The sequence below is a fragment of the Mus caroli genome, unplaced genomic scaffold (assembly GCF_978045245.1).
Source record: "Mus caroli unplaced genomic scaffold, Mus_caroli_1 scaffold_13, whole genome shotgun sequence".
Classification (NCBI taxonomy): Eukaryota; Metazoa; Chordata; class Mammalia; order Rodentia; family Muridae; genus Mus; species Mus caroli.
The window spans coordinates 67622260-67647587 of record NW_028227268.1 but is presented as its reverse complement, the minus strand read 5'-3'; the positions used below and the strand labels follow the sequence as shown (position 1 = coordinate 67647587).

Sequence of the window (25328 nt, the reverse complement as noted above, 5' to 3'; positions counted from 1 at the left end):
CTGCAAGGCACTTCTAATCACCTGCATGACATGAGACTCTGGTGGGCTTGAACTTGCTTCCAAATCTCAGCCATATTGCCTATGGTTTTAATAACTCTCCCAATATTGTTTGATCTCAGTCTGCCTCAGTTTCCCTTTGAGTTTCCATTTAGAAGCCTTATGAAGGGGACTGGAGAGATAGCTCAGTGGTTAAGAGCACTGCTTACTCTTTTTTTTTTTTTCGAGACAGGGTTTCTCTGTGTAGCCCTGGCTGTTCTGGAACTCACTCTGTAGACCAGGCTGGCTTTGAATTCAGAAATCCGCCTGCCTCTGCCTCCCAAGTGCTGCTTACTCTTTTAAAGGACCCTGGTTTGATTCCTAGCATCCTCACGGCAACTCACAACCGTCTGCAACTCCAGTTTCAGGGGACCTGATGCCTTTTCCTATGCTCTGTAGGCACTGCATGCACATGCCGCACAGACATACATGCAGGCAAAACACCCATACACATAAAATTAAAAAAGAGAAAGAAAGGGAAGAAGAAAAAAATGAAAGCAAGCAAGCAAGCTGATAAGGAGTTCCCACAATTCTAGACCTTTTGGAAGGGTTGGGGCAGAGGATCTTATGTGGCCCAATCTGGCCTTGAAATCACTATAGAGTTAAGGATAAGTTTGAACTTCTGATCCTCCTGCCTTTGCCTCCCGAGTGCTGAGGTTATAGGGATGGGCCACCCTGTGAAGTGTCACAGTTTGGCCTGATTTGACAGGTCTGACATTTCTCAAACTTCTTTTCTTCTTTTTGAGACTGAGGCCTTGTGTCATACCAACGTCACTGGGCACAGAACACATGGCTAGTGTTCCTGCCACTCCTGAAGTAGGAAAGGATGTATCCATACAGGCACAGCACATAAACGGCTGGAAAATCACCTTCCTGGCCCAGGATGCCCATCTGTCTGGAAAAGTACTGAACTATCCCAAACTCTGTAAGAATCCATGCCTTAGAGCCTCAGAAGCAACTGTGGAGCTGACTGAGGCCTGCCCTGTCTAGGCTGGATTCCCAGGGAAGAGCTGGCTGGGTCCCATTGCCTGGCATCAGTGGACTTGGTGTACCAAGAGGCCAAGCCAGCTAGCAGCCACCCAGTGTGTGTCTGGACTTGTTTTTCCTGCCTTTTTCTGTTCCTTTTAGAGCTGGGCTGAATGGACCCAGTCTCTCTGTCCTGCCCCAGCCAAGACTGGACCCCTCCACGTCTGGCCAGCTCCTCTCCCGCTTGCCTTGATAAACAACGGCCTCCCTGCTGGGAACCACAGCAGGAGGCTGTCTTCTCCCTCCTCCACCCCAGGTTGCTGCCCTCTCCCCTGCCTGGGCTACCTTCCCAGGTCCTTGGCTGGGAACCCACGTTAACTCATCCCTGGTCCACCTGAAGGAAAGGAGACTCCCCGAAGTTTTGTTTTTAGCAGGAAAACCTTGTTTTCAAAACAAATTATTACCCAGAGTTTGCCAGTTTACAGAACAGATAAATACGGATGTTTATGGCAGACTTGGTAATTATGGCCAAATATTGAAGAGAAGGTAAATTTCCATCTGTAGGGACCAGTTTAAATAAAGCCATGGTGAAGTTACAGGGCTGAATACTGTCCAGGCACCTAAAAACCCAAGTCATATCCCAACAATAACAGCAAATGCTCTGGGGGGAAAATCTCCATTTTCTATGGACAATGTTCACTTCACAGTTCCATTTTTGAGCAAAGACCGGGATGACTGCTCGTTCTGTTCCACCCAACCTCCTTTTACTTAAACTCCTCGAGTGTTTATATTTAAATGTGGCGACCAAAGATCTTGTTTTATTCCAAACTCTTGGGCTCTTGGGATATAAAGGCTTGGGACGTTAAATGTTAAACCTGGGAAAATTCCAGGCACAGAGACAAGTGCCACCTTTAACAGAAATCAGAACTTCATGTTTTAATTTAACTTAATTTTGTTCCTTTGCGGCAGGGCCTCACTCTGTATTCCAAGAAGGCCTAGAACTCACTAGGTAGACTAGGCTGGCCTTAAACTCACAGAGACCCTCCAGCTTCTGCTTCCGAGTGCTAGGATTAAAGACAAGTTCCAACATACCTGGCCTGACACTTTGCTTAGGAGAGAATAGGTCAAAGACTGCTAATTTCGGCCCATATTAATAAAACAGTGTAGTCACCAGGCAGTGGTGGCATACGCCATTAATCCCAGCACTCGGGTGGCAGAGGCAGGTGGATTTCTGAGTTCGAGGCCAGCCTGGTCCAGAGAATCCCTGACTCAAAAAAAAAAAAAAAAAAAAAAAAACGAAAAAAAAAAAAAAAGAAAAAGAAAAAGAAAAAAGACAGTGTAGTCACAAGTATGTGTGATCCAGTTGCATGTTTGGGGGCAGGGGAGTATTTGTTTTTAAAGTTTATTTTTAATTTTAATTGTCTGTATGTGTGTAGGTATGTGCATGTAAAATTCCGGGGAGCCTTAGCTTACTGGGGACCCCCTGAGTGAACCACGTGGAGCCGGAATTAATGCAAAAAGCAAGAGGAATTTATTGTTTCAGGGCACTTGGGTCGTCCCAGACCCAAGGGAGAGGTGGAGACCCCCAGTTATTATGTGGTTTCCAGGGGCAGAATAGAGGATCAGCAGCTAGGCACAATGATCAGTGGAACAGTGCACCCTTTAAACTGATTGGTCTTTAGGGAATGAGGTGACAAGGACGTCCCTTGTCTCAACTTGGGCAACAGTCTGTCCTTCAGAATGTGTCCCCACCCACAGGTCGGTCCTGCCCTGTGGTCTGAGAAATGTTAATTATCCTCTCCCTTCTGGGGGGCGTTTCATGACCTTCCCAAGGTTCCTGAGCTGACCTTTCATGCACGTTTGGATGCCTGAGGTGACAAGAGGTGTCAAATCCTTTGGAGCTGGGGTTACAGGCCATTACAGGCCTCCCACATCAGGGACGCTGGGAACCGAACACAGATTCTCTACAAGCAGCTTTCTATTCACAGCTACTGAGCCATCTCTCCAGCTCTATGTTCATTTATTTTGAGTTGGGGGTCTCCCTACATAGCCCAGGCTGGCCTCGAACTCTTGATTCCCTGCTTCGACTTCCTGAGTGCTGGGATTAAGGTGTGCCCCACCGTGGTCAGCATCCCACTTGTTTTTTTTGAGACCTGGTCTCTCATTGACACCGACTGAAGCTCCCTGACTGTGATAGACCGGCTGACTGGTGGTAAGACAAATCATAATTCAATGCCATCCAGCCGTTCAAACAGCCATGAGAGAACAAATCTGAACTCTTCAAACAATGTGCTTCAAGTAAGGTGTAGGGACTCCCCGCCCCCACCCTGGGGGAGGGGAACTCATGGACAGGTGACTGAGGATGGAAGAGAAAATCTAACCTTTAATCCCAGCACATACACGGGAGGCAGAGGCAAATGGATCTCTGTGAGTTCGAGGTTAGCCTGGTCTACAGAGCAAGTTCCAGGATGGCCAGAGATACATAGAGAAAACCTGTCTTTGGGGGTAGGGGGGGAAGCAATAAATAAAATAAAATAAAATAAAATAAAATAAAATAAAATAGAAAACCAATCACTTTACAGGGAAAGGTACCAGTGCAGTCAATCTTAATGCCCTTAGGTAATATGGCCAGTGCCAAGTCATGACACAGGCCCCTCTGCGACAATACAGTGAAGAAACAAAGAGGGTGTTTGACCTTCCCCAGCCCCAGTATAACCCAGGGAGAATGTTAGTCAACCATGTTTGTAGACAGTTTATAAAATACTTGGCCAGTGTTCTTCGAAAGTGGGAAATAAACTGACAAGTGAGCTGCTTTTGTCATGAGCACCTCTGACCCTAGACTAGGATGGTGAGGGCAGGAGGGTTTGGAGTTCAAATCCAACCTGAGCTGCATAAGGAGATACTGCTTCAGGGCAAGAGGAAAAAACTGGAAATATGAGGAGTGAGAGTAGGGGTGTGGCTCAGCTGGAAGAGTGCTTGCCCAGAGTGCCTGAAGCCCTGGGTTTCACCTCCAGTCCCGTATATACTGGATATGATAATGCATGTCTGAAACACTGGAGGCAGGAGGATCGGAAATTCCAGGCTAGCCTGAGCTACATAAGATCCTGTGTCAAACACCCCGATTGGAGCTAGGAGAGCAAGAAGGCAGATGGAGGAAGCTACAGGGTTCAGTTCAGCCATGCCCAGGTCCAGGAGGCCCGAGGTGTCTGGAGTCACAGGGGGTTTGACCTGCAGCAGATGACGAGGCTGAGGTGGCACTGGGAAGGTCTCAGTCCGACCGAGGGATATGGCACTCTGAGGGTTCCAGGCCGCTCATCTCTTTGTCCTTAGGTAATATGCCTCTCCTTCCTGCCATCCTTGGACATCTCTGGCTTTCTGGCCCTCTAATTACTGGGCATGCACAGGGACCACAGCTTCTGTTTAGGCAAAACGGAAGCCATGTGGTCGCAAGCAGCTGCCTCTAGGAGGACTATTTCAAAATGAACCTGGACTGAGGGTAGAGGAGGAGCCAGGCACAGAGTGGGGTGTCAGTGATCTTGCACAGTGGAAAGATGGGGGGATGTGGTCTCAAGTGTGAGGCCCAGAAGCTGGTTCTGGTTGAATGCCTACCAGGCTGAAGACTGTGGGGTTATCTGCTTCCCCTGGAGCCCCAGTGCCAGGCTGAGGCTAGACATCGAACCCCCACCATGGCCCTCGATTCCACCCAGCTACATCAGGACCTTATAAGCTGGGGTCGGATCAGTGTAGCCCAGTCCCCCTTGGGCTCTCCCACCTTTCCTCAGCTTCCCTTATCAAAAAGGCACCCAGAAGGCTGAGCACGGTGGTACACAGTGTAATTCCAGCATTCAGAGGAGGATCAGAAGTTCAAGGTGATCGTCAATTACAAAGTGAATTCGAGGTCAGCCTGGAATACTTGAGATCCTGTCACACACACACACACAAGCAAACAAAGGCACCAGGAAAAGATAGTGCTGAGAGGCCCCTGGTCACTCAAGATGATTTGATTGGATAGTCTGATCCCCAATATCCATGGGGGACAGAAGCTGGAGAGGGTGGGAGAGAGGAGAAAGAACAGGCTCTCCTTCTGGCACTACTACAGGGAAGAGCTAAGCGAATGTCCCATGTGTCACAACTTACCAGCCCTGGGCATGAGGAAGGCTGAAGGTCAGGGTGGGCTTCACACAGGAAACTCCCTGAGCGGTATCCAGAGCGGGGTGAGTACCCCAAGCCTAGCTTCTCAGGGGCATCACACCAGCCAAGGCTGGGGGACCACTCAACAGAAGCAAGGATGCACGACCACCTCCGCTGTCCCCATTTCTGACACCCTGCCTGCTTTACTCAAAGCAGGAAGTACAGGGCTGGATGTGGCTCCTTGGTGAAGACCTTACTGATATGTGAGGGACAAGGGACGGTTAATGGTGACTGAGGGTGGGACGAGCGCTCTTTTCAGTGGTGTAGCCACTGCTAAGGCACCCACACTCCTGTAAACAACCCTTACCTGTGCCACTGCAAGCAACCTTAATGAACTCATATAGACACACTCCCACACATACACACACACTCATGCACTCACAGTCACACTTTTGCACACACACACACACACTGATGGTAAAGTTTAAAGTAGCAGATTTAAGAAACTTGACTCGTTTATATAAACGAAGTGGACACAGGGCCACCAAAAACACAGAATTCTAAAACTAGCCCTGACGGACACTCCCAAGAAATAACAGACTGGGGCTGTGTAAGAGATGGTACTAATTAAAGGAGATGCCATAAAGAGGGCAGTGGCCCAAGCAACGGACCCCTCCCACGAGGCACGAGCACAACCCTCCAGGCTCCACTCTTCCCTTCTCACAGTCTCTCTCTTAGCCACCTTCAGTTTTCCAACTGAAAGACAACATTCTCCTTTGTAGAACTGGCATCGTGAAGAATTGTGGGTAATCATCACTGTCACAGGAGCTACCACGATAACCATCTGTAGTGGGATCCAATGCCTTCTTCTGCAGAGGCTGATGACAATGGACTCACATATATAAAATAAATAAATAAATAAATAAATATTGTTTTTAAAAGGCCATCAGTCGGGACTGGAGTGATGGTTCCATGGGTAAGAGCGCTTGCTATGCAAGCATGAGGACCCAAGTTTTGATCCCAGTGCCCACATAAAGAGCCAGGTGTAAGCCTGGCAGTGGTGGCTCACGCCTTTAATCCCAGCACTTGGGAGGCAGAGGCAGGCGGATTTCTGAGTTCGAGGTCAGCCTGGTCTACAGAGTGAGTTCCAGGACAGCCAGGGCTACACAGAGAGACCCTGTCTCAAAAAACAAAAACCAAACCAAAACAAAAAGCCAGGTGTGACTGTATGCATCTGTAACCTTAGTGTTTTGGGAGGTGCAGACAGAGTAGTGCAGGCTTGCTGGAAGTAGCCTTACTTGAGGATCCCTGAGAGACTCTGTCTCAAGGGAATAAAGCACAGGGTGAAAGCAGGACACCTGCTGTTCTCTTCTGGCCTCAGGTACTCACAGTTGAACATAGAGGCAACATATGTGCACACATACACAAACAAGGCTGGGGAAGTGGTTCTGTGACGGAGCGCTTGCTTGTTTAGCATGTTCAAGGCCCTGGTGTGGTGGTTAAGACCAACAACACAAACAAGTAAAGCTGCCGTTGTTGGGTTGTGGGTGCACCAGATTGGAAAAGTCTGTTCTACATGAGCCTCCCTATGCCCTTGGGGAAACTTTGTAGAAGCATGGAGCATTTGAAAATCTAGAAACTGGGCTGGGGTTAGATTAGCATGCACAAAGTTCTAGGTTTGATCCCCACCATTGCATAAACCAAGCATGGTGGTGCATGTTTGCAGTACTAGCACTCGGGAGGTGAAGGTAGAAGGTCTGGAAATTCAAGGCCTTCTCGACTACTCAGTAGTCCAAAAATGAAATAAACAGGGGCTGGAGAAACGGCTCGCTAGTTAGGAGATCACACTGTTCTTTCAAAGGATTTGAGTTCAATTTCCAGTACCTACATCAGGTGGCTCACAACTGTAACTCCACCTTCAAGGGATTCAATGCCACTAGTTTCCAATGCAACATATCAGTAGATAGACAGACAGACAGATTGGCTTCCAAGGACACCTGCACTCATAGCAATATCCACAGACAGACATACAGACACAGACAACACACTTAAAAACACATGTTTTTTTGTGGAGAGCAGGTTTCAAGATAGGATTTCTCTGTGTATCCCTGGCTGTCCTGGAACTCACTCTATAGACTAGGCTGGCCTTGAATTTAGCGATCTGCCTGCCTCTGCCTCCTGAGTGCTGGGATTAAAGGTGTCAGCCATCATTACCTGGCTATAATACAAATCTTAAATAGCAGCAACTGAGGATATTTGAGACCATCTGCATTGCAACACCCTGTCAAGAAAAAAGAAAGTCCAAACCAAATCAAAGACTTGGGCTGGGGGGTGAGGGCTCACTGGGACTCAGTGGCTAGACACTCTAGCAGGAGTCGCCAAGCTCCAAGATCAGTAAGATACCTTGTCTTAAATGAAGAGGAGCAAGAGACTTGAAGACAGCAGACATAAGCTTGGGATGGCTTCTCTTTGGAGGTAAGCTGATCCAGGCTGCCTACTCCATTAGAACTGCCCAAGGCTTGAGTTTGTGGTGTCTTTAGGGCTAGGGACTTCTCAGGGGACAAACAGCTGCCTCTTCTACTATAGTTGGTTGGGATCATTGCATTCAGCTGAGGCCCTTAGAATTCCTTCAGAAGGACCAAATCCAAAGAACACTGCCATCTAGTGGTCAAAAAACACCTACCAGGAGACTTAGGAAGAAGCCCTGTGCTCCTAAGGGACCACAAAGGCGTTAATTGGCTCTAGACTCGTTTTGTTGGCAGTTGATTGACTGAGGGATCTTATGCAGCTCAAGTTAGCCTCAAAGTCTCTACGCAGCTGAGGATCTCTCTTGTTTTCACTGCGTCGTAGGTGTGTTTTCCCACGTTACACCAGCACTTCTCCTCAGAGTGAAAGGATGTTTTGGTTCCCAGGTTCCTTGAAGGATCTGTGATGGTCCAGATGAACAAAATCCACTCGGAGAGATGAGCTGCCTAGTCCCAGGTCATGGCTGGCCAAGGGCAGAGCTGATCTCGTCCTAGGCCCAGCAGAGTTGAGTGCCCGGCAAATGCCTAAGGGTCCACATTCAGTTCCCTTCACCCACCTTTACCACTGTCTGTAACTCTAGTTCCAAGAGGTCTAATGTCCTCCTCTGGTCTCCTCAGGTACCCAGACAAACATGGCATACACATGCAGATACACATACTTACTCATGGTGGCACATGCCACTAACCCAAGCACTTGGGAGGCAAGCGCTTCTGCGGAGTTCCAGGAACTACATAGGGATGCCCTGCCTCACAGAAACAGAGAACAATGGACGCTTTATAATCTTCCTATGCACAGCAGACAGTTGCATGGCTTTCTCCTGGCTTGGGAAAATGCAATTCTGGTTTTCAGTGTAAATGGGCAAAACACTCCACATCATTTATGAGGTGGCTCTAGTTTCCTCTTTCCAGTTCCCTGACCCCAGCCTAGGTCAAGAGGCAATGACTGTCTGGACCATCAGTTTCCCCCATGATCCAGTCAAGATGGTCTGACGCCTGAAATCTGCCCCAAAGCATCTCAGACACCAAGTGTGTCCAGCATGGCCTTGGGGTCCAACTGGGCCATCTCTAGGGTTCCTAGCTTGGCAGCAACATAATGCCTCACACATTGTTTTTTTGTTTGTTTGTTTTTTTGGAAAGCTACACAGACTTTTAAAAAGTGATGACACACACCTTTAACTCCAAAACACAGGAGCAGAGGCAGGAAGATCTGAGTTTGAGGTCAGCCTGGTTTTCAGAGCCAATCCCAGGACAGCCAGGGCTGCAGAAAGAAACTCTGTCTTTACAAAACAAGACAAAACAAACAAACAAAAAGCTACAGACTAAACACTGCCTTGCTTTGCCAAGCGGCTCTGTAAAGGCAGTGGTGATCTTTGAGGGGAGGACTTACCCTAGGTCCTCTATCTGTGATCCATGACATATGGAAACGTTAGTGAGTAGTGGATGCTGGGGGTATCTTTATTTTCTCTCTCAGTCTTTAAACCCTGAGAGGCTAAGTAAGCCAGCTGGGAGTTGCTGGAACCCAAACCTTACTGGAGTAGCCTGTCTTCACGGTGGCTTCTTATTTTTCTAACTATTTCAAAATCTCATCTCTTACATTCAACTCACTTGGTGGCTTTTCAAATACAGAGTCTACATAGTGAGAAGAGAGAAAATCACTGATCTGGCCCAATGATTCCCATTACAGAGAGGGCCGAGAGGGCAGTGGGCTGCTCAAGATCACACAGCAGAGAAGTGGCGTGTGACCTTGAGTAGGAGGTCCTAGTAGCACAGGCAAGCACAGCAGCAGCTTGAGGATGTGCAAGCAGTACCGAGAACACACACCAGACACTTCATCAACAAACGCAGCTTGACTTTATTACATGGAAGCTTGCAGGGAGCCAGCGGGGAAGGCCTGTCTGGGCAGGAACTCCATGGCTGGGCTGGACTGGACTGAGCAGTTGGTGTTCCAGATCTGCCGGGGAGACCAGATCAACAGCCTAGGAGAAAGAGAAAATAAGACAGATCAATGGCGCCACCTACTGTGAGTGGGAAACATTGCACTTCAGTCTGTTCTACAGCCTCTCTGTAACTGCCCATGGTAACTGGTATCTGCAAAGGTGAAACTTTGTATGGTTAGAGTCTGTTTTTTTTTTTTTTTTTTTTTTGGTTTTTCGAGACAGGGTTTCTCTGTGTAGCCTTGGCTGTCCTGGCACTCACTTTGTAGACCAGGCTGGCCTCGAACTCAGAAATCCGCCTGCCTCTGCCTCCCGAGTGCTGGGATTAAAGGCGTGTTACAAAGTAACCAGATGTGGAACTTTGGGTTTGGGTGAGAGGCAGGAACCGACTCTTTCCACACCGAGCTTAAACATGTTAGACACCTCCCAGACTAAAAAGTCTGAAAACTGGGCTTGGCCGACTTCTGTACTACCAACACTGGAGTTAGAAGCAGGAGGATCAGGAGTTCAAGGCCAGCTTGAGCTACATGAAATCGTTAATAATAACTTAAAAAAAAAAAAAGCCAGGTGGTGGTGGTGCCCCAGTACTCCTGAGGCAGAGGGGGTGGGGGTGGGGAATCTCTGTGAGTTTCAGGTCTACATACAGAGTGAGCTCTAGGACTAGCAGGCTGGCATTATCAGAGGAAGTAGTGCTGACGGACATGAGGTTTTTTTTCTCAGATAATGAAAATGTTCTGAAGTAGGTACCGATGTGGTTGTGTTCCACCAGGAACGCATACAATGCTTATGAATGGCAACCCATGAACACAGAAAACTACATCATGTCAACTACATTTTCACCTTGATAACGAAAGCCACGAGGAACAAGCTCGAAGGGTCTTGCCATAAGCAGGCGCCACTTTAGTTACAGAGGCTGTTCGTCCTTCCTCCCAGTCCTTCTCCAGAGACCATGCTTATCAAACACAACCCTTTTCTCAAAGTTAAACAAACCCTTTTTGTTTTTTCTTTCTTTTTTCTTTTTGGTTTGTTTGTTTGTTTGAGACAGGGCTTCTCTGTGTAGCCCTGGCTGTCCTGGGACTAACAATGTAGACCAGGCTGGCCTCGAACTCAGAGATCCACCTACCTCTCAGCTGAGATTAAAGGAGGTGTATGCCACCACCACACAGCTAAATAAAAATTTTTGGGGGTTGATGAGATGGCTCAGCGGGTAAGAGCACTGACTGCTCTTCCAAAGATTCTGAGTTCAAATCCCAGCAACCACGCGGTGGATTACAACCGCCCATAATGAGATCTGACACCTTCTTCTGGTGCATCTGAAGACAGCTACAGTGTACTTATGTATAATAATAAATAAATCTAAAAAAAAATCATTAGAATGGTGTTGGTATGCATATCATCGTCTTTGTGTGAAGGTCGGCGGACAGGTTTATTCTCGCCTTTCACCTTTAGGTGGGTTCTGGAGATCAAATGCAGGTCTCCAGGCTTGCACCCAAGGTGCCTTTACCCACTGAGCCATTTTCCTGCACCTCAAATACCTTACCTGGACGATTACCCGGGACTCACAGCTGTGATCACAGCATTTGAAGGGTTAGGGCAGAAGGATTGTTGCCTCTTCCAGATGGCCTGGGTTATACAGGGAGGCTCTACTTCAAAATGATTTTTAAAAAATAAAGAAAACCTTTACAACGAGGTCCAAAACCCAATAAGATTGTTTAGAAGAGATGGAGGCCTTGTTAAATTTACTTTTTGAGTCAGGGTCTCTCTATCTAACCTGGGTTAGCCTTGGCTTCCTGGTTCTCCTCTCCTGCCTTAGCCTCCTGTGAACTGGATCATCTTTACTTTTTAATTTGCTGGAATGTCCCATAGACACAGAACACATGGCTTAGGTTCCAAATGCTCACATTAAGGAGGATGCTCTACACAAAGGGGAGCCTCCCACCCCCAGTTGACTACAGCTGGCCTCTGCCAGGGGCCCTCATGGGTCACTTATGATAGAGTCAGCACTATTGAAACTATCATTTACACATTCACACAGACTGCCTGGCTCCTTCCCTCCTCTGCCACCCACCTTCGTGGGGCTCTGGTCAGGTCACTCACATTCACCAGGCCTCATGTTTCTCAGTTCCAAAGAGAGCACAAACCACCAAAGTGACTGCAGTAATTCATGGGTCAGACACACTGCAGAGAAAGCAAGGGTGCTGGACACAATGAGGACTGCTGGGTGGGCAGGCGACTGTCCTGCTTCCTGACGAAAGGGCACTGGCACTGGTCCACTTCCTGCCTCCCCGGGACCGGTAACGTGGAAGGAAGACAGCTTAGATGGGTCACTGACTCTGCACCAGGCTGGGCTCCAAGTGGAAGGAAAGGCAGGGTGAGCAAGAGCTCATGAAGAGGAGTGACAGAGGCTTGGGACACAGTGTGGGACACTACTGTGAAGGGACAGCCACTTCACCAAAGTAAGAGGCTCACCATTTCAGAAGAGTCACATACTCTAAACTGAAACCACGCTGACCAAGCAAGGTGCCCCTCAAATCCCATGGGAGCCTGGGAACATAACACGGCACTCTGTCTGCTCACAGGAGGCCCTCAAGACCCCCAAACTTCTCGCTTGTACTGGACAATGAGGACGTGCTTGTGACCTTTCCAGAGAGGGGCAGTGGGCTGAACATATCAGGGCACCCCCCTACCTCTCTCAAGAAGCCCAAGTTCAGTCTGAGCACCTCAAATCCAGGAACCCCAGTTGCAGTGTGCTCCAAAACTAGGCAGTGCCAGCTGGATGGTGAGAAGGTTTGGGTTTTTCTATTATGGATGCCCTCTGGGTGAATTTAGGCAAAGATTCCAAACCCCAAAGAAATTGCAATCTGAACTGCTTCTGGGCTCAAGCCTTTCAGATGAGGGACCCCAGGAGAAGCAACAGGCTTGTGCAACAATGGCTGGGACCTCACCCACCTGCCTCTTCAGTTTATATCCGGAAGGACTCGCCCAGGTCCTGGCTACTTGGGGCCAAGGTAGGAAACGGCCTTTCCTGTTTTGTTGAGGGTTGCCAGCAGGGTGTCTGAGCTGTGCTCAGAGTCGATGCAGACCTTCTTGTTGGGCAGGTCAATGTTGAACTCCACTCCTGTGGGGAAGAAGCAAACTGGGATGTGGGAGGGGGAAGCAGGACCCTTCCACTCACTGGAACAAAGAGGTTGGCCTCCTTAATATTTCTGTCACACCCAGCTTTTCTCCTGGAGTCAGGGAGCGGCGAGTTCTTTCTGTTTTAGGTACTGTGAGCGCGGCAGGCTCTGCTGCAGGCTCTTCTCTATGTGTAAGGAGTTTGGGTGATGGGGCTTGAATCCAAGGCCTCAAGTACCAGGTGCACACTCCACTCTAAACTCTTCCCTCAGCCCCGCGAGTGAGTCTCTTCTCTCCCTCTTCGCTCCCCCCAATCCTACTATCACTACCACCTCACTTTCCCACACCCACACTCACCTCCCACTTTAGCAACACAGAGCTCTCCTTCCTTCCCTTTCTTTAGAGTCTTATTTAAAAGATTTTTAAAATTATGTTTATGATTGGGCCAGTGTGTGGATATGTTCACATGAGTAGAGGTGCCCTGCAGGCCAGAGGTGTAGGGTCTGGAGTTGTAAGTGGTTGGACAGATGTGGTGCTAGGTCCTCTCCAAGAGAAGTGCGTACTCTTAACCATTAAGGCGTCTTCTCAGCCCGGAATTCACTTATTTTTTGTATGTGTTTTTCTTGCATGTATATCTGTGTACCACATGTGTGCAATGCCCATGGAGGTCAGAAGAGAGCATTGGTTTCCTTGGTTGTGAACCATCATATGGTGCTGAGAACTGGATCCAGACTTTTGCAAGAGCAGCTAGTGCTCTTATCTCTCCAACCCCTTTCTTTAAAAATCTTATTAATTTTAATAAGAACACGGGTGTGTGTTAAGTGTGAGTCTGTGTTAGCAAGTGTGAGTGAACAAGTATGTGAAAAGAATCTGTATACGAGCGTGTATGTGTGTCAGTGTGAGTGTGTGGGAGAATGAATATGTGTGAGTCAGGGAGTGTATGACTGTGTCAGTGAGCATAAGTGATCATGCATGCGAGGGAGGTAAATGAGTGAGGTACATGTGTTGGGGGTGTGCATGTGTGTGAGTGTGTGTGCATGTGTATGAGAGCGTGTGTGATAGTCAAAGACAACTTAGAGTCAGATATCTCCTTCTATGTGGGTCCTAGAATTAAACTCAAGTTTGGCAGCAAGCACCCTTTCTCACTGAGTACCTAATGCTTGTGTGCTCTGTCTGTCTGTCTCTGTGTCTCTCAACGTAGTACTGGGTCTCACATGTGTATTCTACTACTGAAGTCCTGGGGCTCCCCAGCCTTTGTGTGTGTGTGTGTGTGTGTGTGTGTGTGTGTGTGTGTGTGTGTGTGTGCTACTGCTACCTAGAGCATCAAACACATCCAGCAAGCACTCTGTCACTGGGCTTCATCCCCAGGTCTCTTGACACTTTTTATTTGAGGAGGTCTCACTAAGTCACCCAGAGTAGCTTTGAATTTCTCAAACTCGCCAGGAGTGGTGGCACAAGCCTTTAATCCCAGCACTTGGGAGGCAGAAGCAGGCGGATTTCTGAGTTTGAGGCCAACCTGGTCTACAGAGTGAGTTCCAGGACAGCCAGGGCTACACAGAGAAACCCTGTCTCAAAAACAAAACAAAACAAAAAAAAAAAACAAAAAAAAAGTCTCAAACTCACTCTATAGTCCAGGAAGGCCTGAGCTTGTGACTTTCCTGTCTCAACTTCCCGATTTAGTGTGATGACAGGCCTGGTTTGTTTGTTTTAGTCTTTGTTTTTGATTTTTGTTTTTCATGACAGGGTTTCTCTATGTTGCCTGTCTTGGAACTCACTCTAGACCAGGCTGGCTGGCCTTGAACTCACAGAGATCCACCTGCCTCTGCCTCTAGAATGCTGGGATTAAAGGCATATGCCAACATGCCTAACTGTCCCTTGCTCTTCAACAGCTCTCCATTCTTTCCAGGTGTCCCCACATCTGCTCACTGACTCCATCCTTCTGGGGACAGAGGATCAGGTCTGCCTGCCATTCTATAGCCAGTGCGCTAAAGCCCACCTGGCCATACCTGTGCAAAGCTACCACATTGTATATTGGAATAGAACTGTGGGGCACCAGCCTGGAACATGTGGGATGTTTACAGCCACCGCCAAACTGCCTTTCTTGTCCAACTCCTACACACACCAAGAAACGAAAACCCACAATGCCTTCCTCTAAAATGGCGTGTCAAAGAAAAGGCCTGGGTAGCTATGGTCAGGACTATTACAGGCCTTGGCTTCCTCGGCTGTCACAAAGGGGCTGCGGTTAGCCTCAGTGCTCTTTCCTGCCTAAGTCAGCCCTTAGTCCGACTACCCAGGCCCTAAGCAACTTAAAAATCCTTCGACCAACCATCTTCAACAATAGGGGCATAAGGGAGGATCTTAGTTAAGGTTTCTATTGCTGTGATAAAAAACACCATGGCCCAAAACAACCTGGGGAGGAAAGGCTTTATTTTGCTTAAACTTCCACATCACAATCCATCATGAAGGAAGGGTAGGTGAGGGTTGGACCTCCCTGGAGGCAGGAGCTGATACAGAGGCCACGAAGCAATGCTGTTTACTGGCTTGCTCCTCGTGGCTTACTCACCCTGCTTTCTTACAGCACCCAGAGCCATAAGGACAGGGTGCCACCACCCACAGCGAGCTGGGCCCTCCCACATCAATCATCAATGAAGAAAATCCACCACAGACTTGCCCACAGGCCAGTCTAATCCACACATAGGGAAAAGTTACAGTTTCCAACTTCCAAGAGGGTACTGGGAATTGAACCCAGGGTGGCTGGAAGTGCAGTCAGTGCTCCTAACCACTGAGCCATTTCTTCAGCATCCCCCATTTCAGTTCTGAAATGTCTCAGGCACATGCTGACATTCTCAGATCTTATCTAGGGAGGGCCAAACCCTGGGGAGGGAAGCCTATAGCTTTGTGGGAAGTGAGCAGCCAGGTTCTCTCCAGTGTCTCTGATTCTTATGAACAGTGCAGCTGGGCATGATGGTTCATGGCTATAATCCCAGAACTCAGGCAGTTGAGGCAGGAGGACTGGTGAAAGTTTGAAGTCTATCCTGAGCTACCCATGGTAAGATCCAGGCTAGCCAGAACTACAATGGGGAAACCCTACAGGGCTCAGAAACAAGTTCCTGACTCACTCTCACTGTGGGACTTGGGCAAGGCACTTCCCCTTGGGCATTGGCGTCATCTGTCCCGATCCACCTTGGAAAGTCCCACTCTGTATACTGACAATGTGGGAGCTGTTTCACCTCTCAGTGGTACTGCTCCCCTAGGTTTGGCTTATTTATAAGTTGTAGAAGTAGGGTCTCACTCTGTAGCTCCGGCTGGCCTCAAATCCATGGCAATGCCTTGTTTGTCTCTGCCTCCCAGGAGCTAGGATTACAGCTGTGAGCGGCCACGCCGAGCTTTGCTTTGCTTTTATAAACTTATGATTTGATTTTCTTGCAGTATTATGGGCTGGATCTAGAATGTCATATATGCCATGCAAGCACTCTCTTAAGGAGCTGCATCTCTAGCTTCTTCCGCCATTTTTATTTTGAGACAAGGTCTTCCTAAATTGCTCAGGCCAGCCTTGAACTTTTGATCCTTCTGGGTTTACAGGCATGTACCACCAGGCCTGGTTGTCTTCACTCTGCGTTGTATGTTGTCACACTGGAGATCACCAGCATACACCTAGCACCTCTAGGCTCCAGAGCTAGACAGTGTGGCCAAACACCAGCTCTGTCCTGCAGGCTCTGGGAATCCAGCAGAGTCACTGAACTCTAAACACTTCCTGTCTTCATAAAAGAAAGAGTCCCTGGCATTCAAGCAGAGGCTGATGATGGAGTCCATGACCACCAGCTATACATTGAGACCCTGAAGAAAAGGGTGCGGGAGGGGAGCGGTGAAAGAATCAACAAAACAGAGTTGTATATGGTGGCATGGTGGTACATGTTTGTAATCCCAGCATATGGAAGGCAGAGGCAGGAGGATTACCATAAATTTAGGACCAGTCTATGTGGTACGTTCTAGGACAACTAGAGCTCTGTCTCAAAAACAAGACTAAGCTGGGGGGGGGGGGGGGGGCGGGTGTTGCAGTCCAAAGGCATCCATGCCTGTGTAAGCCAGTGCACACAAGCACACACATTTCTGTTTCACTGTTAGTCCTGGCTGAGCTGCAGCAAAGCAGATCCTTCCAGGCCTCAAGCATCTGAACATGACTCCTGTGTGACAGGCTCCCCATCCCGTCTCCAGCGGACAGCCACTCACCTCCCAGCTTGTTGAGGACTCTGGAGACGGCTTCAGCACATCCCTCACAGGTCATGTCCACGGAGAACTCGTGCTTCTGCAAGAAAGAGAGATTCTGAGCTAGGCCCTTGAAGAACCCATACACTGTTGAAGGGGCTAGTCAGGAGTTGATAGGGAGCCAGAGAGAGTGGACAAATCTCACTGGAAGTGTCTGTGAGTCCAACCTAGTCAACAGGTAAGTGGGGAGGGGGACGCAGTGCTTCCATGTATCACAGGCAGTCCCAACAGAGACGATCTCCATGATGTCTTTTGCAAAGTCTGGCACATGATGAACAGGATCACCTGCAGGGCTGTGTGGGAAGCTCTTTTCCAGTTCTCCCTCGAGGTTACTGCTTTGTGAGCTGTGGACTTTGCCTCAGAACCAGGGTACCTAGCCATTAGTGACAGGCTCCATTCTTATCAGATCTGGGACCTGATTTTTTACTAGAACATTATTTTCAACATTGGAGTCACCAGGGACTCTCCACAGGCTGCTCAGCAGCCTGGACAGGGACATAGATTATGTCAGCATGCAGGTGACTCATATATGTGGCCACCACTGCTCTGATTCAAGCACCTCGTGCTCAAAGGCAGCACCTGAGTTCCAAGAAGGGGAGGGACTTCCTGGGCTCCCTGCACTGCAGGGGATGGGAAGGGACCCCAAGGTTCCTGAGGTTCTCCAACCTCTGAGCTATTACAAGTCAAAGCAGGCAAGTGCCTATGAGACTGGGCTTCAATTCAGTGCTGCACCCAAAATGCTGAGAACAGCATGAGGCACAGAGGAGGCACTAAACCCATTAGAGCGAGTCAATGGTCATTATCACTGCGAGACAATTTCTGGGTCTTTGGCTGTTTTCAGAGAGGGACTGTGCCGATCCTCCCTTCCTTCACAATCTGGAAATGAGAGCATCTGGGTCCAATACTCACAAATTGTATCCCCTCAGAGCTTAACTCATAGGGTACCAGTCCCTCCCCGGGGCTGAAGAATGGGACAAACACAGAATCTGACATGTGGCAGCCAGCCACCACCATGACCTCTACTTTCCCTGCTTCCTGATGTTTATGCCCTCGAGAGTTCATTCCATAACATTTCAGGATAAGCCTGTGTGTATTCAACATAAGGCTAAACCATCACTGCTATGTGACTAAGCTGGTCACAAGGCTGGCTTCTGCCCCTGCTCCCTTCTGGGGAGCCTCCTAATGCTGCAACCCTTTAATATATATAGTTCCTCATGTTGTAGTGACACCCAACCAAAATTATTTTGTTGCTACTTCATAACTGTAATTTTGCTACTGTTATGAATCTTAATGTAAATACATGATACAAAGGATGATATACAACCACCAAAGTGGGTGCGACCCACAGGTTGAGAACTGCTGCTCTAGAGGAAGCCAGTTGCTATGTGAAAGGACACTTTTGTATGCATCCAGAGGTCTACCTGGTGAGAAACAGAGTCTCCAAGGTCAAAGCCAAGGACTGCACCAGCCTGGGCAAGCCTCTGGCCTGCACTGTTGTTCTGTTAAGTCCTAAGCCAAGCCTACTACTCACTCTGCTCAGCCATTCCCAGGTCCTGACTCTAGGTTTGAGGATAAGTATTGAAGGGCAATAGATGGTTAATGTGTTAATAAAATTAGATTATGAGACTAAGCGCTACTAGGTGAAAGTTATTGGATTTTGATAATTACTCTTTCCCATTTCTCCCTTCATTTTGAAAAACAAGGTTTTTCAAAGTTGTCCACCCTGGGACTGTAATTCAGTGGTACATTGCTTGCCTGGCATGTATAAAGCCCTGGGTTCACTTCCCATACTGAGACAGTACATTGTTTTGCTTTAAATAGTTTCCGTGCTACTTTGTAATCTACGTGCCCCTTTATTTTAACTCTTTGAATAAGAAGCCAAGAGCTTAGAAACAGCCAGCCCAAGATCCCAACCACCAGTAATATAACTGCAGTAACAAAATAACAAACAACAAACAAACAAACAAACAAAAATAACAAGAACAAAACAATGGCTCCCCACCCCCCACCCCCCGCCCCGCCATGCTTGTTTTGTTGCTGTTGTTGCTGCTACTTTGAGAACAGGGTCTTATTATGTAGCCCAGACTAGCCTGGAACTTACGATGCTGTCCATACTGGGCCTCAAACTCTACCTTCCCGCCTCAGAAACCCAAACACTGCATAAATAGGTACCCAACAACACATCCCAGTCCAACGCCCACCTTCCCCATGAAGCTCATCAAAATATCTCTAGGACAGGCTGAGTGAGCCTCATCTGAGTGCTTGGGAGCAGAAATGTCCCTGATGAGGTAATATTCACATACACTTAATGAGCTGTCTTGGGGATAGAACGAGTCTAAACATGAATCATATTTATGTACACAGACGAAAGGTAATTTCGTGCAATGTTGTGAATGAACCATGTTTGGTCACCTTGTGGCATCAGGCCCCTGGCTAGTCTGAAACTCCATTTATGGTCACAGACACACAGAGATCTGCATGCCTCTGCCATTTCAGTACTAGGATTACTTTAGTACTTTAATCCAAGCATGTGGGAGGCAAAGGCAGGATTAAAGTCATGTATCACTATATCCAGCATATATTTTTTTAAATTATGTCTATGTGTATATGTGTGTGTGCCTTCATGAGTTTATGCATACCAGGTATGTGCAGGACTTCACAGAACTCAAAGGAGGATATAGCATCCCCTGGAACTGGAGTTAAAGCTAGCTATAAGCTGCTATGTGATGGTAGGAATATAGACATGGGCCCTCTGTAGTTCCTTTGTGAAGATTAGGAATCAGCAGTTAAGAACTCATACTGTCCTTCCAAAGGACCCAAGTTTGGATCCCCATTGGGGGAGAGAGGCTTTCTTTGTCCCCATTAGCAGGCTCACAACAGCCTGTAACTATAACTCCAGGGGGATCTGATGCCTTTTTACGAACCCCACAGGCACCCACGCTCATACCCACATACCCACACATAGACACAGGTATATGCATATAATTAAAAAAATTAAAAAGCTGGGGGTGTGGGCACATGTCTTTAATCCATGCATGCTGGAGGCAGTGGCAGGCAGATCTCCAAGTTTGAGGCCAGTCTGGTCTACAGAATGAGTTCCAGGATACACAGGAAAACCCTGTCTAAGAAGCAAAGCAAAAAATAAAAACAGGGCTAGACTGATTGGCTCAGTAGTTAAGACTGCTTGTACTCTTCCAGAGACCTGAGTTTCCTGAACCATGTTGGATGTTACAGTTACCACTGTAATTCCCACTCTCAGGGAATCTGAAGCCCTCTCACTTCTGGTCTCTGTCCACAAATGGCATGCGCACACACACACAAATAAAATTAAAGCTAAAAGATAGTACATAGCAAGTAAATTACATTTATTCACTTATTTGCATGTGGAAGTGTGTGCCAGGGATGTCAGGGGCCATGAACCTTACCAGCTGACCCATCCTGCAACCCTCATGTCCCCCTTTCTGCAGTAGTTTTCTAGCTTGAAAAGAGAAGCATTCATTTCCTTCTGCTCAGGATTCACTAAGGTGATGAGGTCATGGGTACGAAGGCCCTAGGGGGAGAGAGGCTTTCTTTGCTCCAGGCAAATCTTAGCACAGCTCCCACAAGCTACTCTCACAAGAAGCTCTGAAATGGAGTTTCAGAGGATAATTTTTGCTGCTCAAGGAGCTAAAGTCAACAGTTATCTGAGCTCCAAACTGAGGACCACAGCAGGAAAGGACTTCTTTCACAGCACAGAGGTCAGAGGCCAGGGGTCCGCTCCGGGAGGCCGATGTTCCAGCTCAGAGCTCCCTACCTCTGCCTACACATTGTGCAACTAAACATGATGACACAAAATTGGCTTAAGGGACAGGGTGATCCAGTCTTCACAAGGGTATCCCCTAAACTGCTCCACCTTCCAGGGCCACTAGACCTCAGGATCCTTTCTTTAGGTCTTGGGTTTGAGGCTCAGAGCACATACATTGTATACACAGGCCCTGGATTCAATACCTAGCACCACAAAACAAAACCTTAAGCCAGGTGTGGCAGCTCACTTCTGCAATCCCAACCCTGAGAAGCTAAGGCAGAAGGATTGCTATGAGTTTAAGAGTCATCCTGGGCTACGTATTCCCTTATAGCCAACCTGGGCTATGGTGCTGTTTGGTAACGATAACAAACAAAATGAATCCTCTTAAGTATAATATATATTAATGTTATACTACATATTGTTGTATTACTATATTATATATATTAATTACTTCAGAAAGCCAGTAAGTGGTATGATTCTTTTATAGACACTAGAACTGGAAGAGTGAGAATGGAGGGGGAGGAGGAAGGGGGAGGAGAAAGAGGAAGAGGAGGACACTATTCCTCTAGAGGACACTGAGTCTTTGAACACTGGTGTCTAGAGTCCTGTTTACTAATATCTGCATATCTCTGGTGTGCCCGACTCTCTCACACCTTGTTACACTGTCTCCTTTAATCGCTACAATGATTCAAAGAGCCAGGAAACTCATAGTCTGCCTTGTGAGAGATCAGAAGGCTGAAGCTCCCGGGTTAAGTACTGACCCGGGGAGACACAGCTCATGAGTAGGAAGGCCTAGGCTGGCGAGAGGACACAAGACTTGAACGTTTAACCAGTGAGACCCGTGTTAAATTGGAGTGGAAGCCTGCCTACCTAGTTCTACCCGACTCGACCTACCTCAACATAAGAGTCACTACTCCTTGGGGACAGATGGGTCACTAGCTGTGCTAAATATGATGATATAACTCCAGTTAATACCAACCTCAGTCCTGAAAGGTCTGTTTTCAGTCCCGATTTTACAGATGAGGAGACAAAGGCTCAGAGAGGCAGAACAACTTGCCTGAGGCTGCCCAGCTGGCAAGCCAAGGGCAAACTTTCAGGTTTCTGGGTCAAGCTTTGGTCTGCAAACCATCTTGGGTAAAACTTACTTCCCTGGCTAGATTGGAGGTAGCACTCGACCAATACCTCCCTGCACTTAGCAATTTGTCTTGATAAGGCGCCTGTTCATCTCCCATTAAATTCTGTGTCCCCAGAGGCAGACACAGAACAGAGAGGCCCTCAAGCTATTTTTTTTCTTCACTGCTGCCCTCTGAAGAGCAGCCGGGCAGCCTCCACTCTGGAATCCTAAGGTCACCAAGGAGTCTGTCACATGGACTAGCTTGACTGGCAGGATGGACTTTACCAAGGTTTTTTTTTTTTTTTTTTGGTCTGTGCTTTGTGCAGACAGGATCTGAAGACAATGGGCAGGAACCACAAGAATGACACCTGAGAGGTTTAAGGATTTGTACCAGGAAGAAGCCTCAGGTTCATTCCCAGAAGATAAGCTGCTAAAACACAGAATACTCCTGGGAGACCTCTGGGTTGAGAGGCACTGGGAGGAAAATGCTCTCCACTCCACAACTCTAGACCAGCATCTCCGGAACTCAGTTGCGATTAGAGCTTGCCCCCAAACAAGTACAACTGGTTTTGCCGAGCACTTCCCAGGTGGTCTGGCTTCATCTTGGATCCTTACCTAGCTAGCTAGCTCCCAACAATAAATGCTTTCCAGCAAGCACTGGGGTTTTTCTTCTCTTCTTGTGTAATGTGTCAAGGCCTCATGTAAGGCCTTCATTTTAACTTAAGCAATGAGACTAGAAGCCGCCATGCAAAGGAGTGGGGTGACTTCAAAGGCAAGATAAGCGCTGCTCTCGGCTCCTCAAACTCTGCTCTGAGCTTTGGGAACTCCTGGTTGGGGAAGAAAGTACCCTGTCGGCCCAGTGCTGAAGTGGAAGCAGGCCAGTGTGGGCAGGAGAGATGAACAGAGACGTGCTTCTCTGGAAACCCTGCCGGAGTATGCACGTGGAAAGGCCAGGTACCCGCATCCCTATATGGGTTCTCTGTCCTACCTCCCTGCCTCAGTTTCCCCATCATGCAGAAAAGGATGGGGCTGCCTCTCGAAGACTCTCTAGGGCGATCCGGAGGCCTGTGTTCTGCACTACACTGCTCTCTGCAGCTTTCCGGAGGGTCCCGAAGCTGGAGGACCGTGCGGAAGGTAAACTGAGAAACGACTGCAGCTCTGGCCACGGCCTGCGCCCTGACAGCAGCGTCGGGCTCGGAAACAGTGCATCCCGGCCGGAGACAGAAGTTCCCGCGAGTCGAACGACCACTTACCGGCATGACTGACGCGGCACACACGGGCAGTGGCAGCGGCGACGACGACTGGAACGCCTCTCCCGGACACCAAAGCGGCGCTTCCGGAGAGCGCTCCTGAAAGCCCCGCCCTCAGGCCAACCCATCCTTCGGCCAGGCCCCGCCCTAGGGCTGGGCTCCACTTATGCCCCGCCTCTTCCGGGGCTAGCTTCGTCAAGGCCCGGCCCTTTGAGGAAGGATCTGCTAAGTTTCCTGTCCCTTCCGGTCCAGTTAGAGCTAGGCCCTTGGGCTGGCCTCCACTTGGTTACCGTGCCTTTCCGATATGAATATTTCACTAGGCCCCGCCTCTCTTTTGGGTTAGGTCACGCCCCTCCGGACGCGGAAAGGCCAGGCTTTTTTGAGGTCAAGCTAAGGCTAACTTGTGGAGGCCAGACCTGCGCTTTCTGCTGGGTTGTTTCTGAAACAGGGCTAGGGAATGCAAGGCCAAGGCTCTGGGAATAAAAGATCTGGCATCTCCCTAAAGGGACTCTCTTGCTTACCACTCAACTCAGTCCCTAAACTACAGTGGCCTGACCTAGGGCGCCAGGCCTGTTGACCCGGATACTAACGTGGCTGAGGCAGACGATTTCTGGGTTCAAGGCTTACTGCGGCTGCAAAGTTCAAGGGCATCCTGGACTTCTTGAGACCCTTTCCTGAAAAAACATATTAAAAACAAAATCCAAATTTAAGGCACATAGTAGATAAATTCACAACTGTAATCCCAGTGCTTGAAAAGTTGAGGCAGAGCTGGGCCAGGTGGTGGTCATGCCTTCAATCCTGGCCCTCTGGAGGCAGAGGCAGGTGGATCTCTTAAGTTGAAAGCCAGCCTGGTCTACAGAGCAAGTTCCAGGGCTATGCAAAAAACAAACAAACAAATCAAAACAAAACAAAAACCCATGAGACTGCGTCCTTCCCACCCAATTATGGCAGCCCCAGTAAACCGAGTTACTGCATGGGTAACTGACACTCATGAAGAAGAATGGCTTCCTCAAGAGTGCCAGAAGGACCAACGGACTGGATCTATCTCCTCTACCAGTCATTTGTGTCCTTGAGCTGGAGGCTGAGAGGAGATCCCTAAGCTAAGTAGGCAATCTGTCATTTTGTGTGTCAGGATGTGTTCAGTCTGAAACCATGCTATAATTTGAACATAAAAGTTATAAGAAGTTGGCTAACAGGGGAAAGCCTAAGAATCTAAGACTAGCTGGATGGGGTAAGGGTGGCACACATGTGTCTATAAACAAGCATTCCCCCGACACTCTGGAGGCTGAGGCAGGGGATTCATGAATTGGAGGCCAGTCTGAGCCTCATGAGAACCTGTCTTAAATAAAATAAACTAAAATAAAATAAATGTAAGAACATAATAGGCTGGGCGATGGTGGCGCACGCCTTAATCCCAGCACTTGGGAGGCAGAGGCAAGCGGATTTCTGAGTTCGAGGCCAGCCTGGTCTACAGAGTGAGTTCCAGGACAGCCAGGGCTACACAGAGAAACCCTGTCTCGACACACCCCCCCAAAACAAACAAACAAACAAAAAACCAAACCAACCAACCAACCAACCAACCAACCAAACAACAACATCAACAAGAATTGGAAGCAGGGGGATTGCTGAAAGTTCAAAGCCAGTCTGCACTACAAAACACCATGTCCCAAGCACTAATAACCTTCACCCTGATACAAAAGTGTGATGGATGTAAGAAGATTCAACTGTCCAGAAGGTTAAGACATAAGTGTCTGAGAAACAGGTCCCCCTGCAGAACGTGCCAGGGTTCTGGCTGGGAGGCTTCTGGGAAAGCATCTGTATCCCTCTCAAAGGGAACTGATACCACTCTCTGCCTCCTTTCTCCAACTCCACATAACTTCTAGAGAACAAGGACTTCCCGTCTAGCTGTCCATGACAGAAATGTCCCAGAGGCTGATGCAAGAGCCACGGAGCCAGTGCTGAGCACTGATGGCCCCAGACTTATTCTGGGGGAAGGGAAGCCATCTTTATTTCATCTTTATTTCATCTCCTGCAGTCAACTTTCTTTCCTTGCCCCTGAGAGGCCTCACTGAGAGTCCTCGCCTGATGATGTACAGCTTGCTTCTGGCCTTAATGCACTTAGTGTTGCAATGTCACCACACACAGTTCCCTAAAATTCAAAATAGAACAAATTGGTATGTGAGGAATTGTCTGTCATTTAAAGTTTTG

At 48.3% G+C, this 25328-nt stretch overlaps 1 protein-coding gene across 1 annotated transcript; it reads right to left on the bottom strand.

The window, feature by feature from the left end:
* Positions 1 to 9490: 9490 nt before the first annotated feature.
* Positions 9491 to 23251, bottom strand: Atox1 (antioxidant 1 copper chaperone). Its single transcript, XM_021177763.3, has 4 exons — positions 23124 to 23251; positions 16937 to 17012; positions 12542 to 12710; positions 9491 to 9634 (listed from the first exon to the last, which is right to left on the bottom strand). The coding sequence occupies exons 1-3, from the start codon at positions 23127 to 23129 to the stop codon at positions 12586 to 12588; spliced, it is 207 nt and encodes a 68-aa protein (XP_021033422.1). The 5' UTR covers positions 23130 to 23251; the 3' UTR covers positions 9491 to 9634; positions 12542 to 12585.
* Between the last annotated feature and the right edge of the window lie 2077 nt (positions 23252 to 25328).

Coding starts and splice junctions, on each gene's coding strand:
- Atox1 (XM_021177763.3), bottom strand. Junction 12,711..16,936: donor AGTCCTCAACAAGCTGGGAG/GTGAGTGGCTGT, acceptor TCTTCCCCACAG/GAGTGGAGTTCAACATTGAC.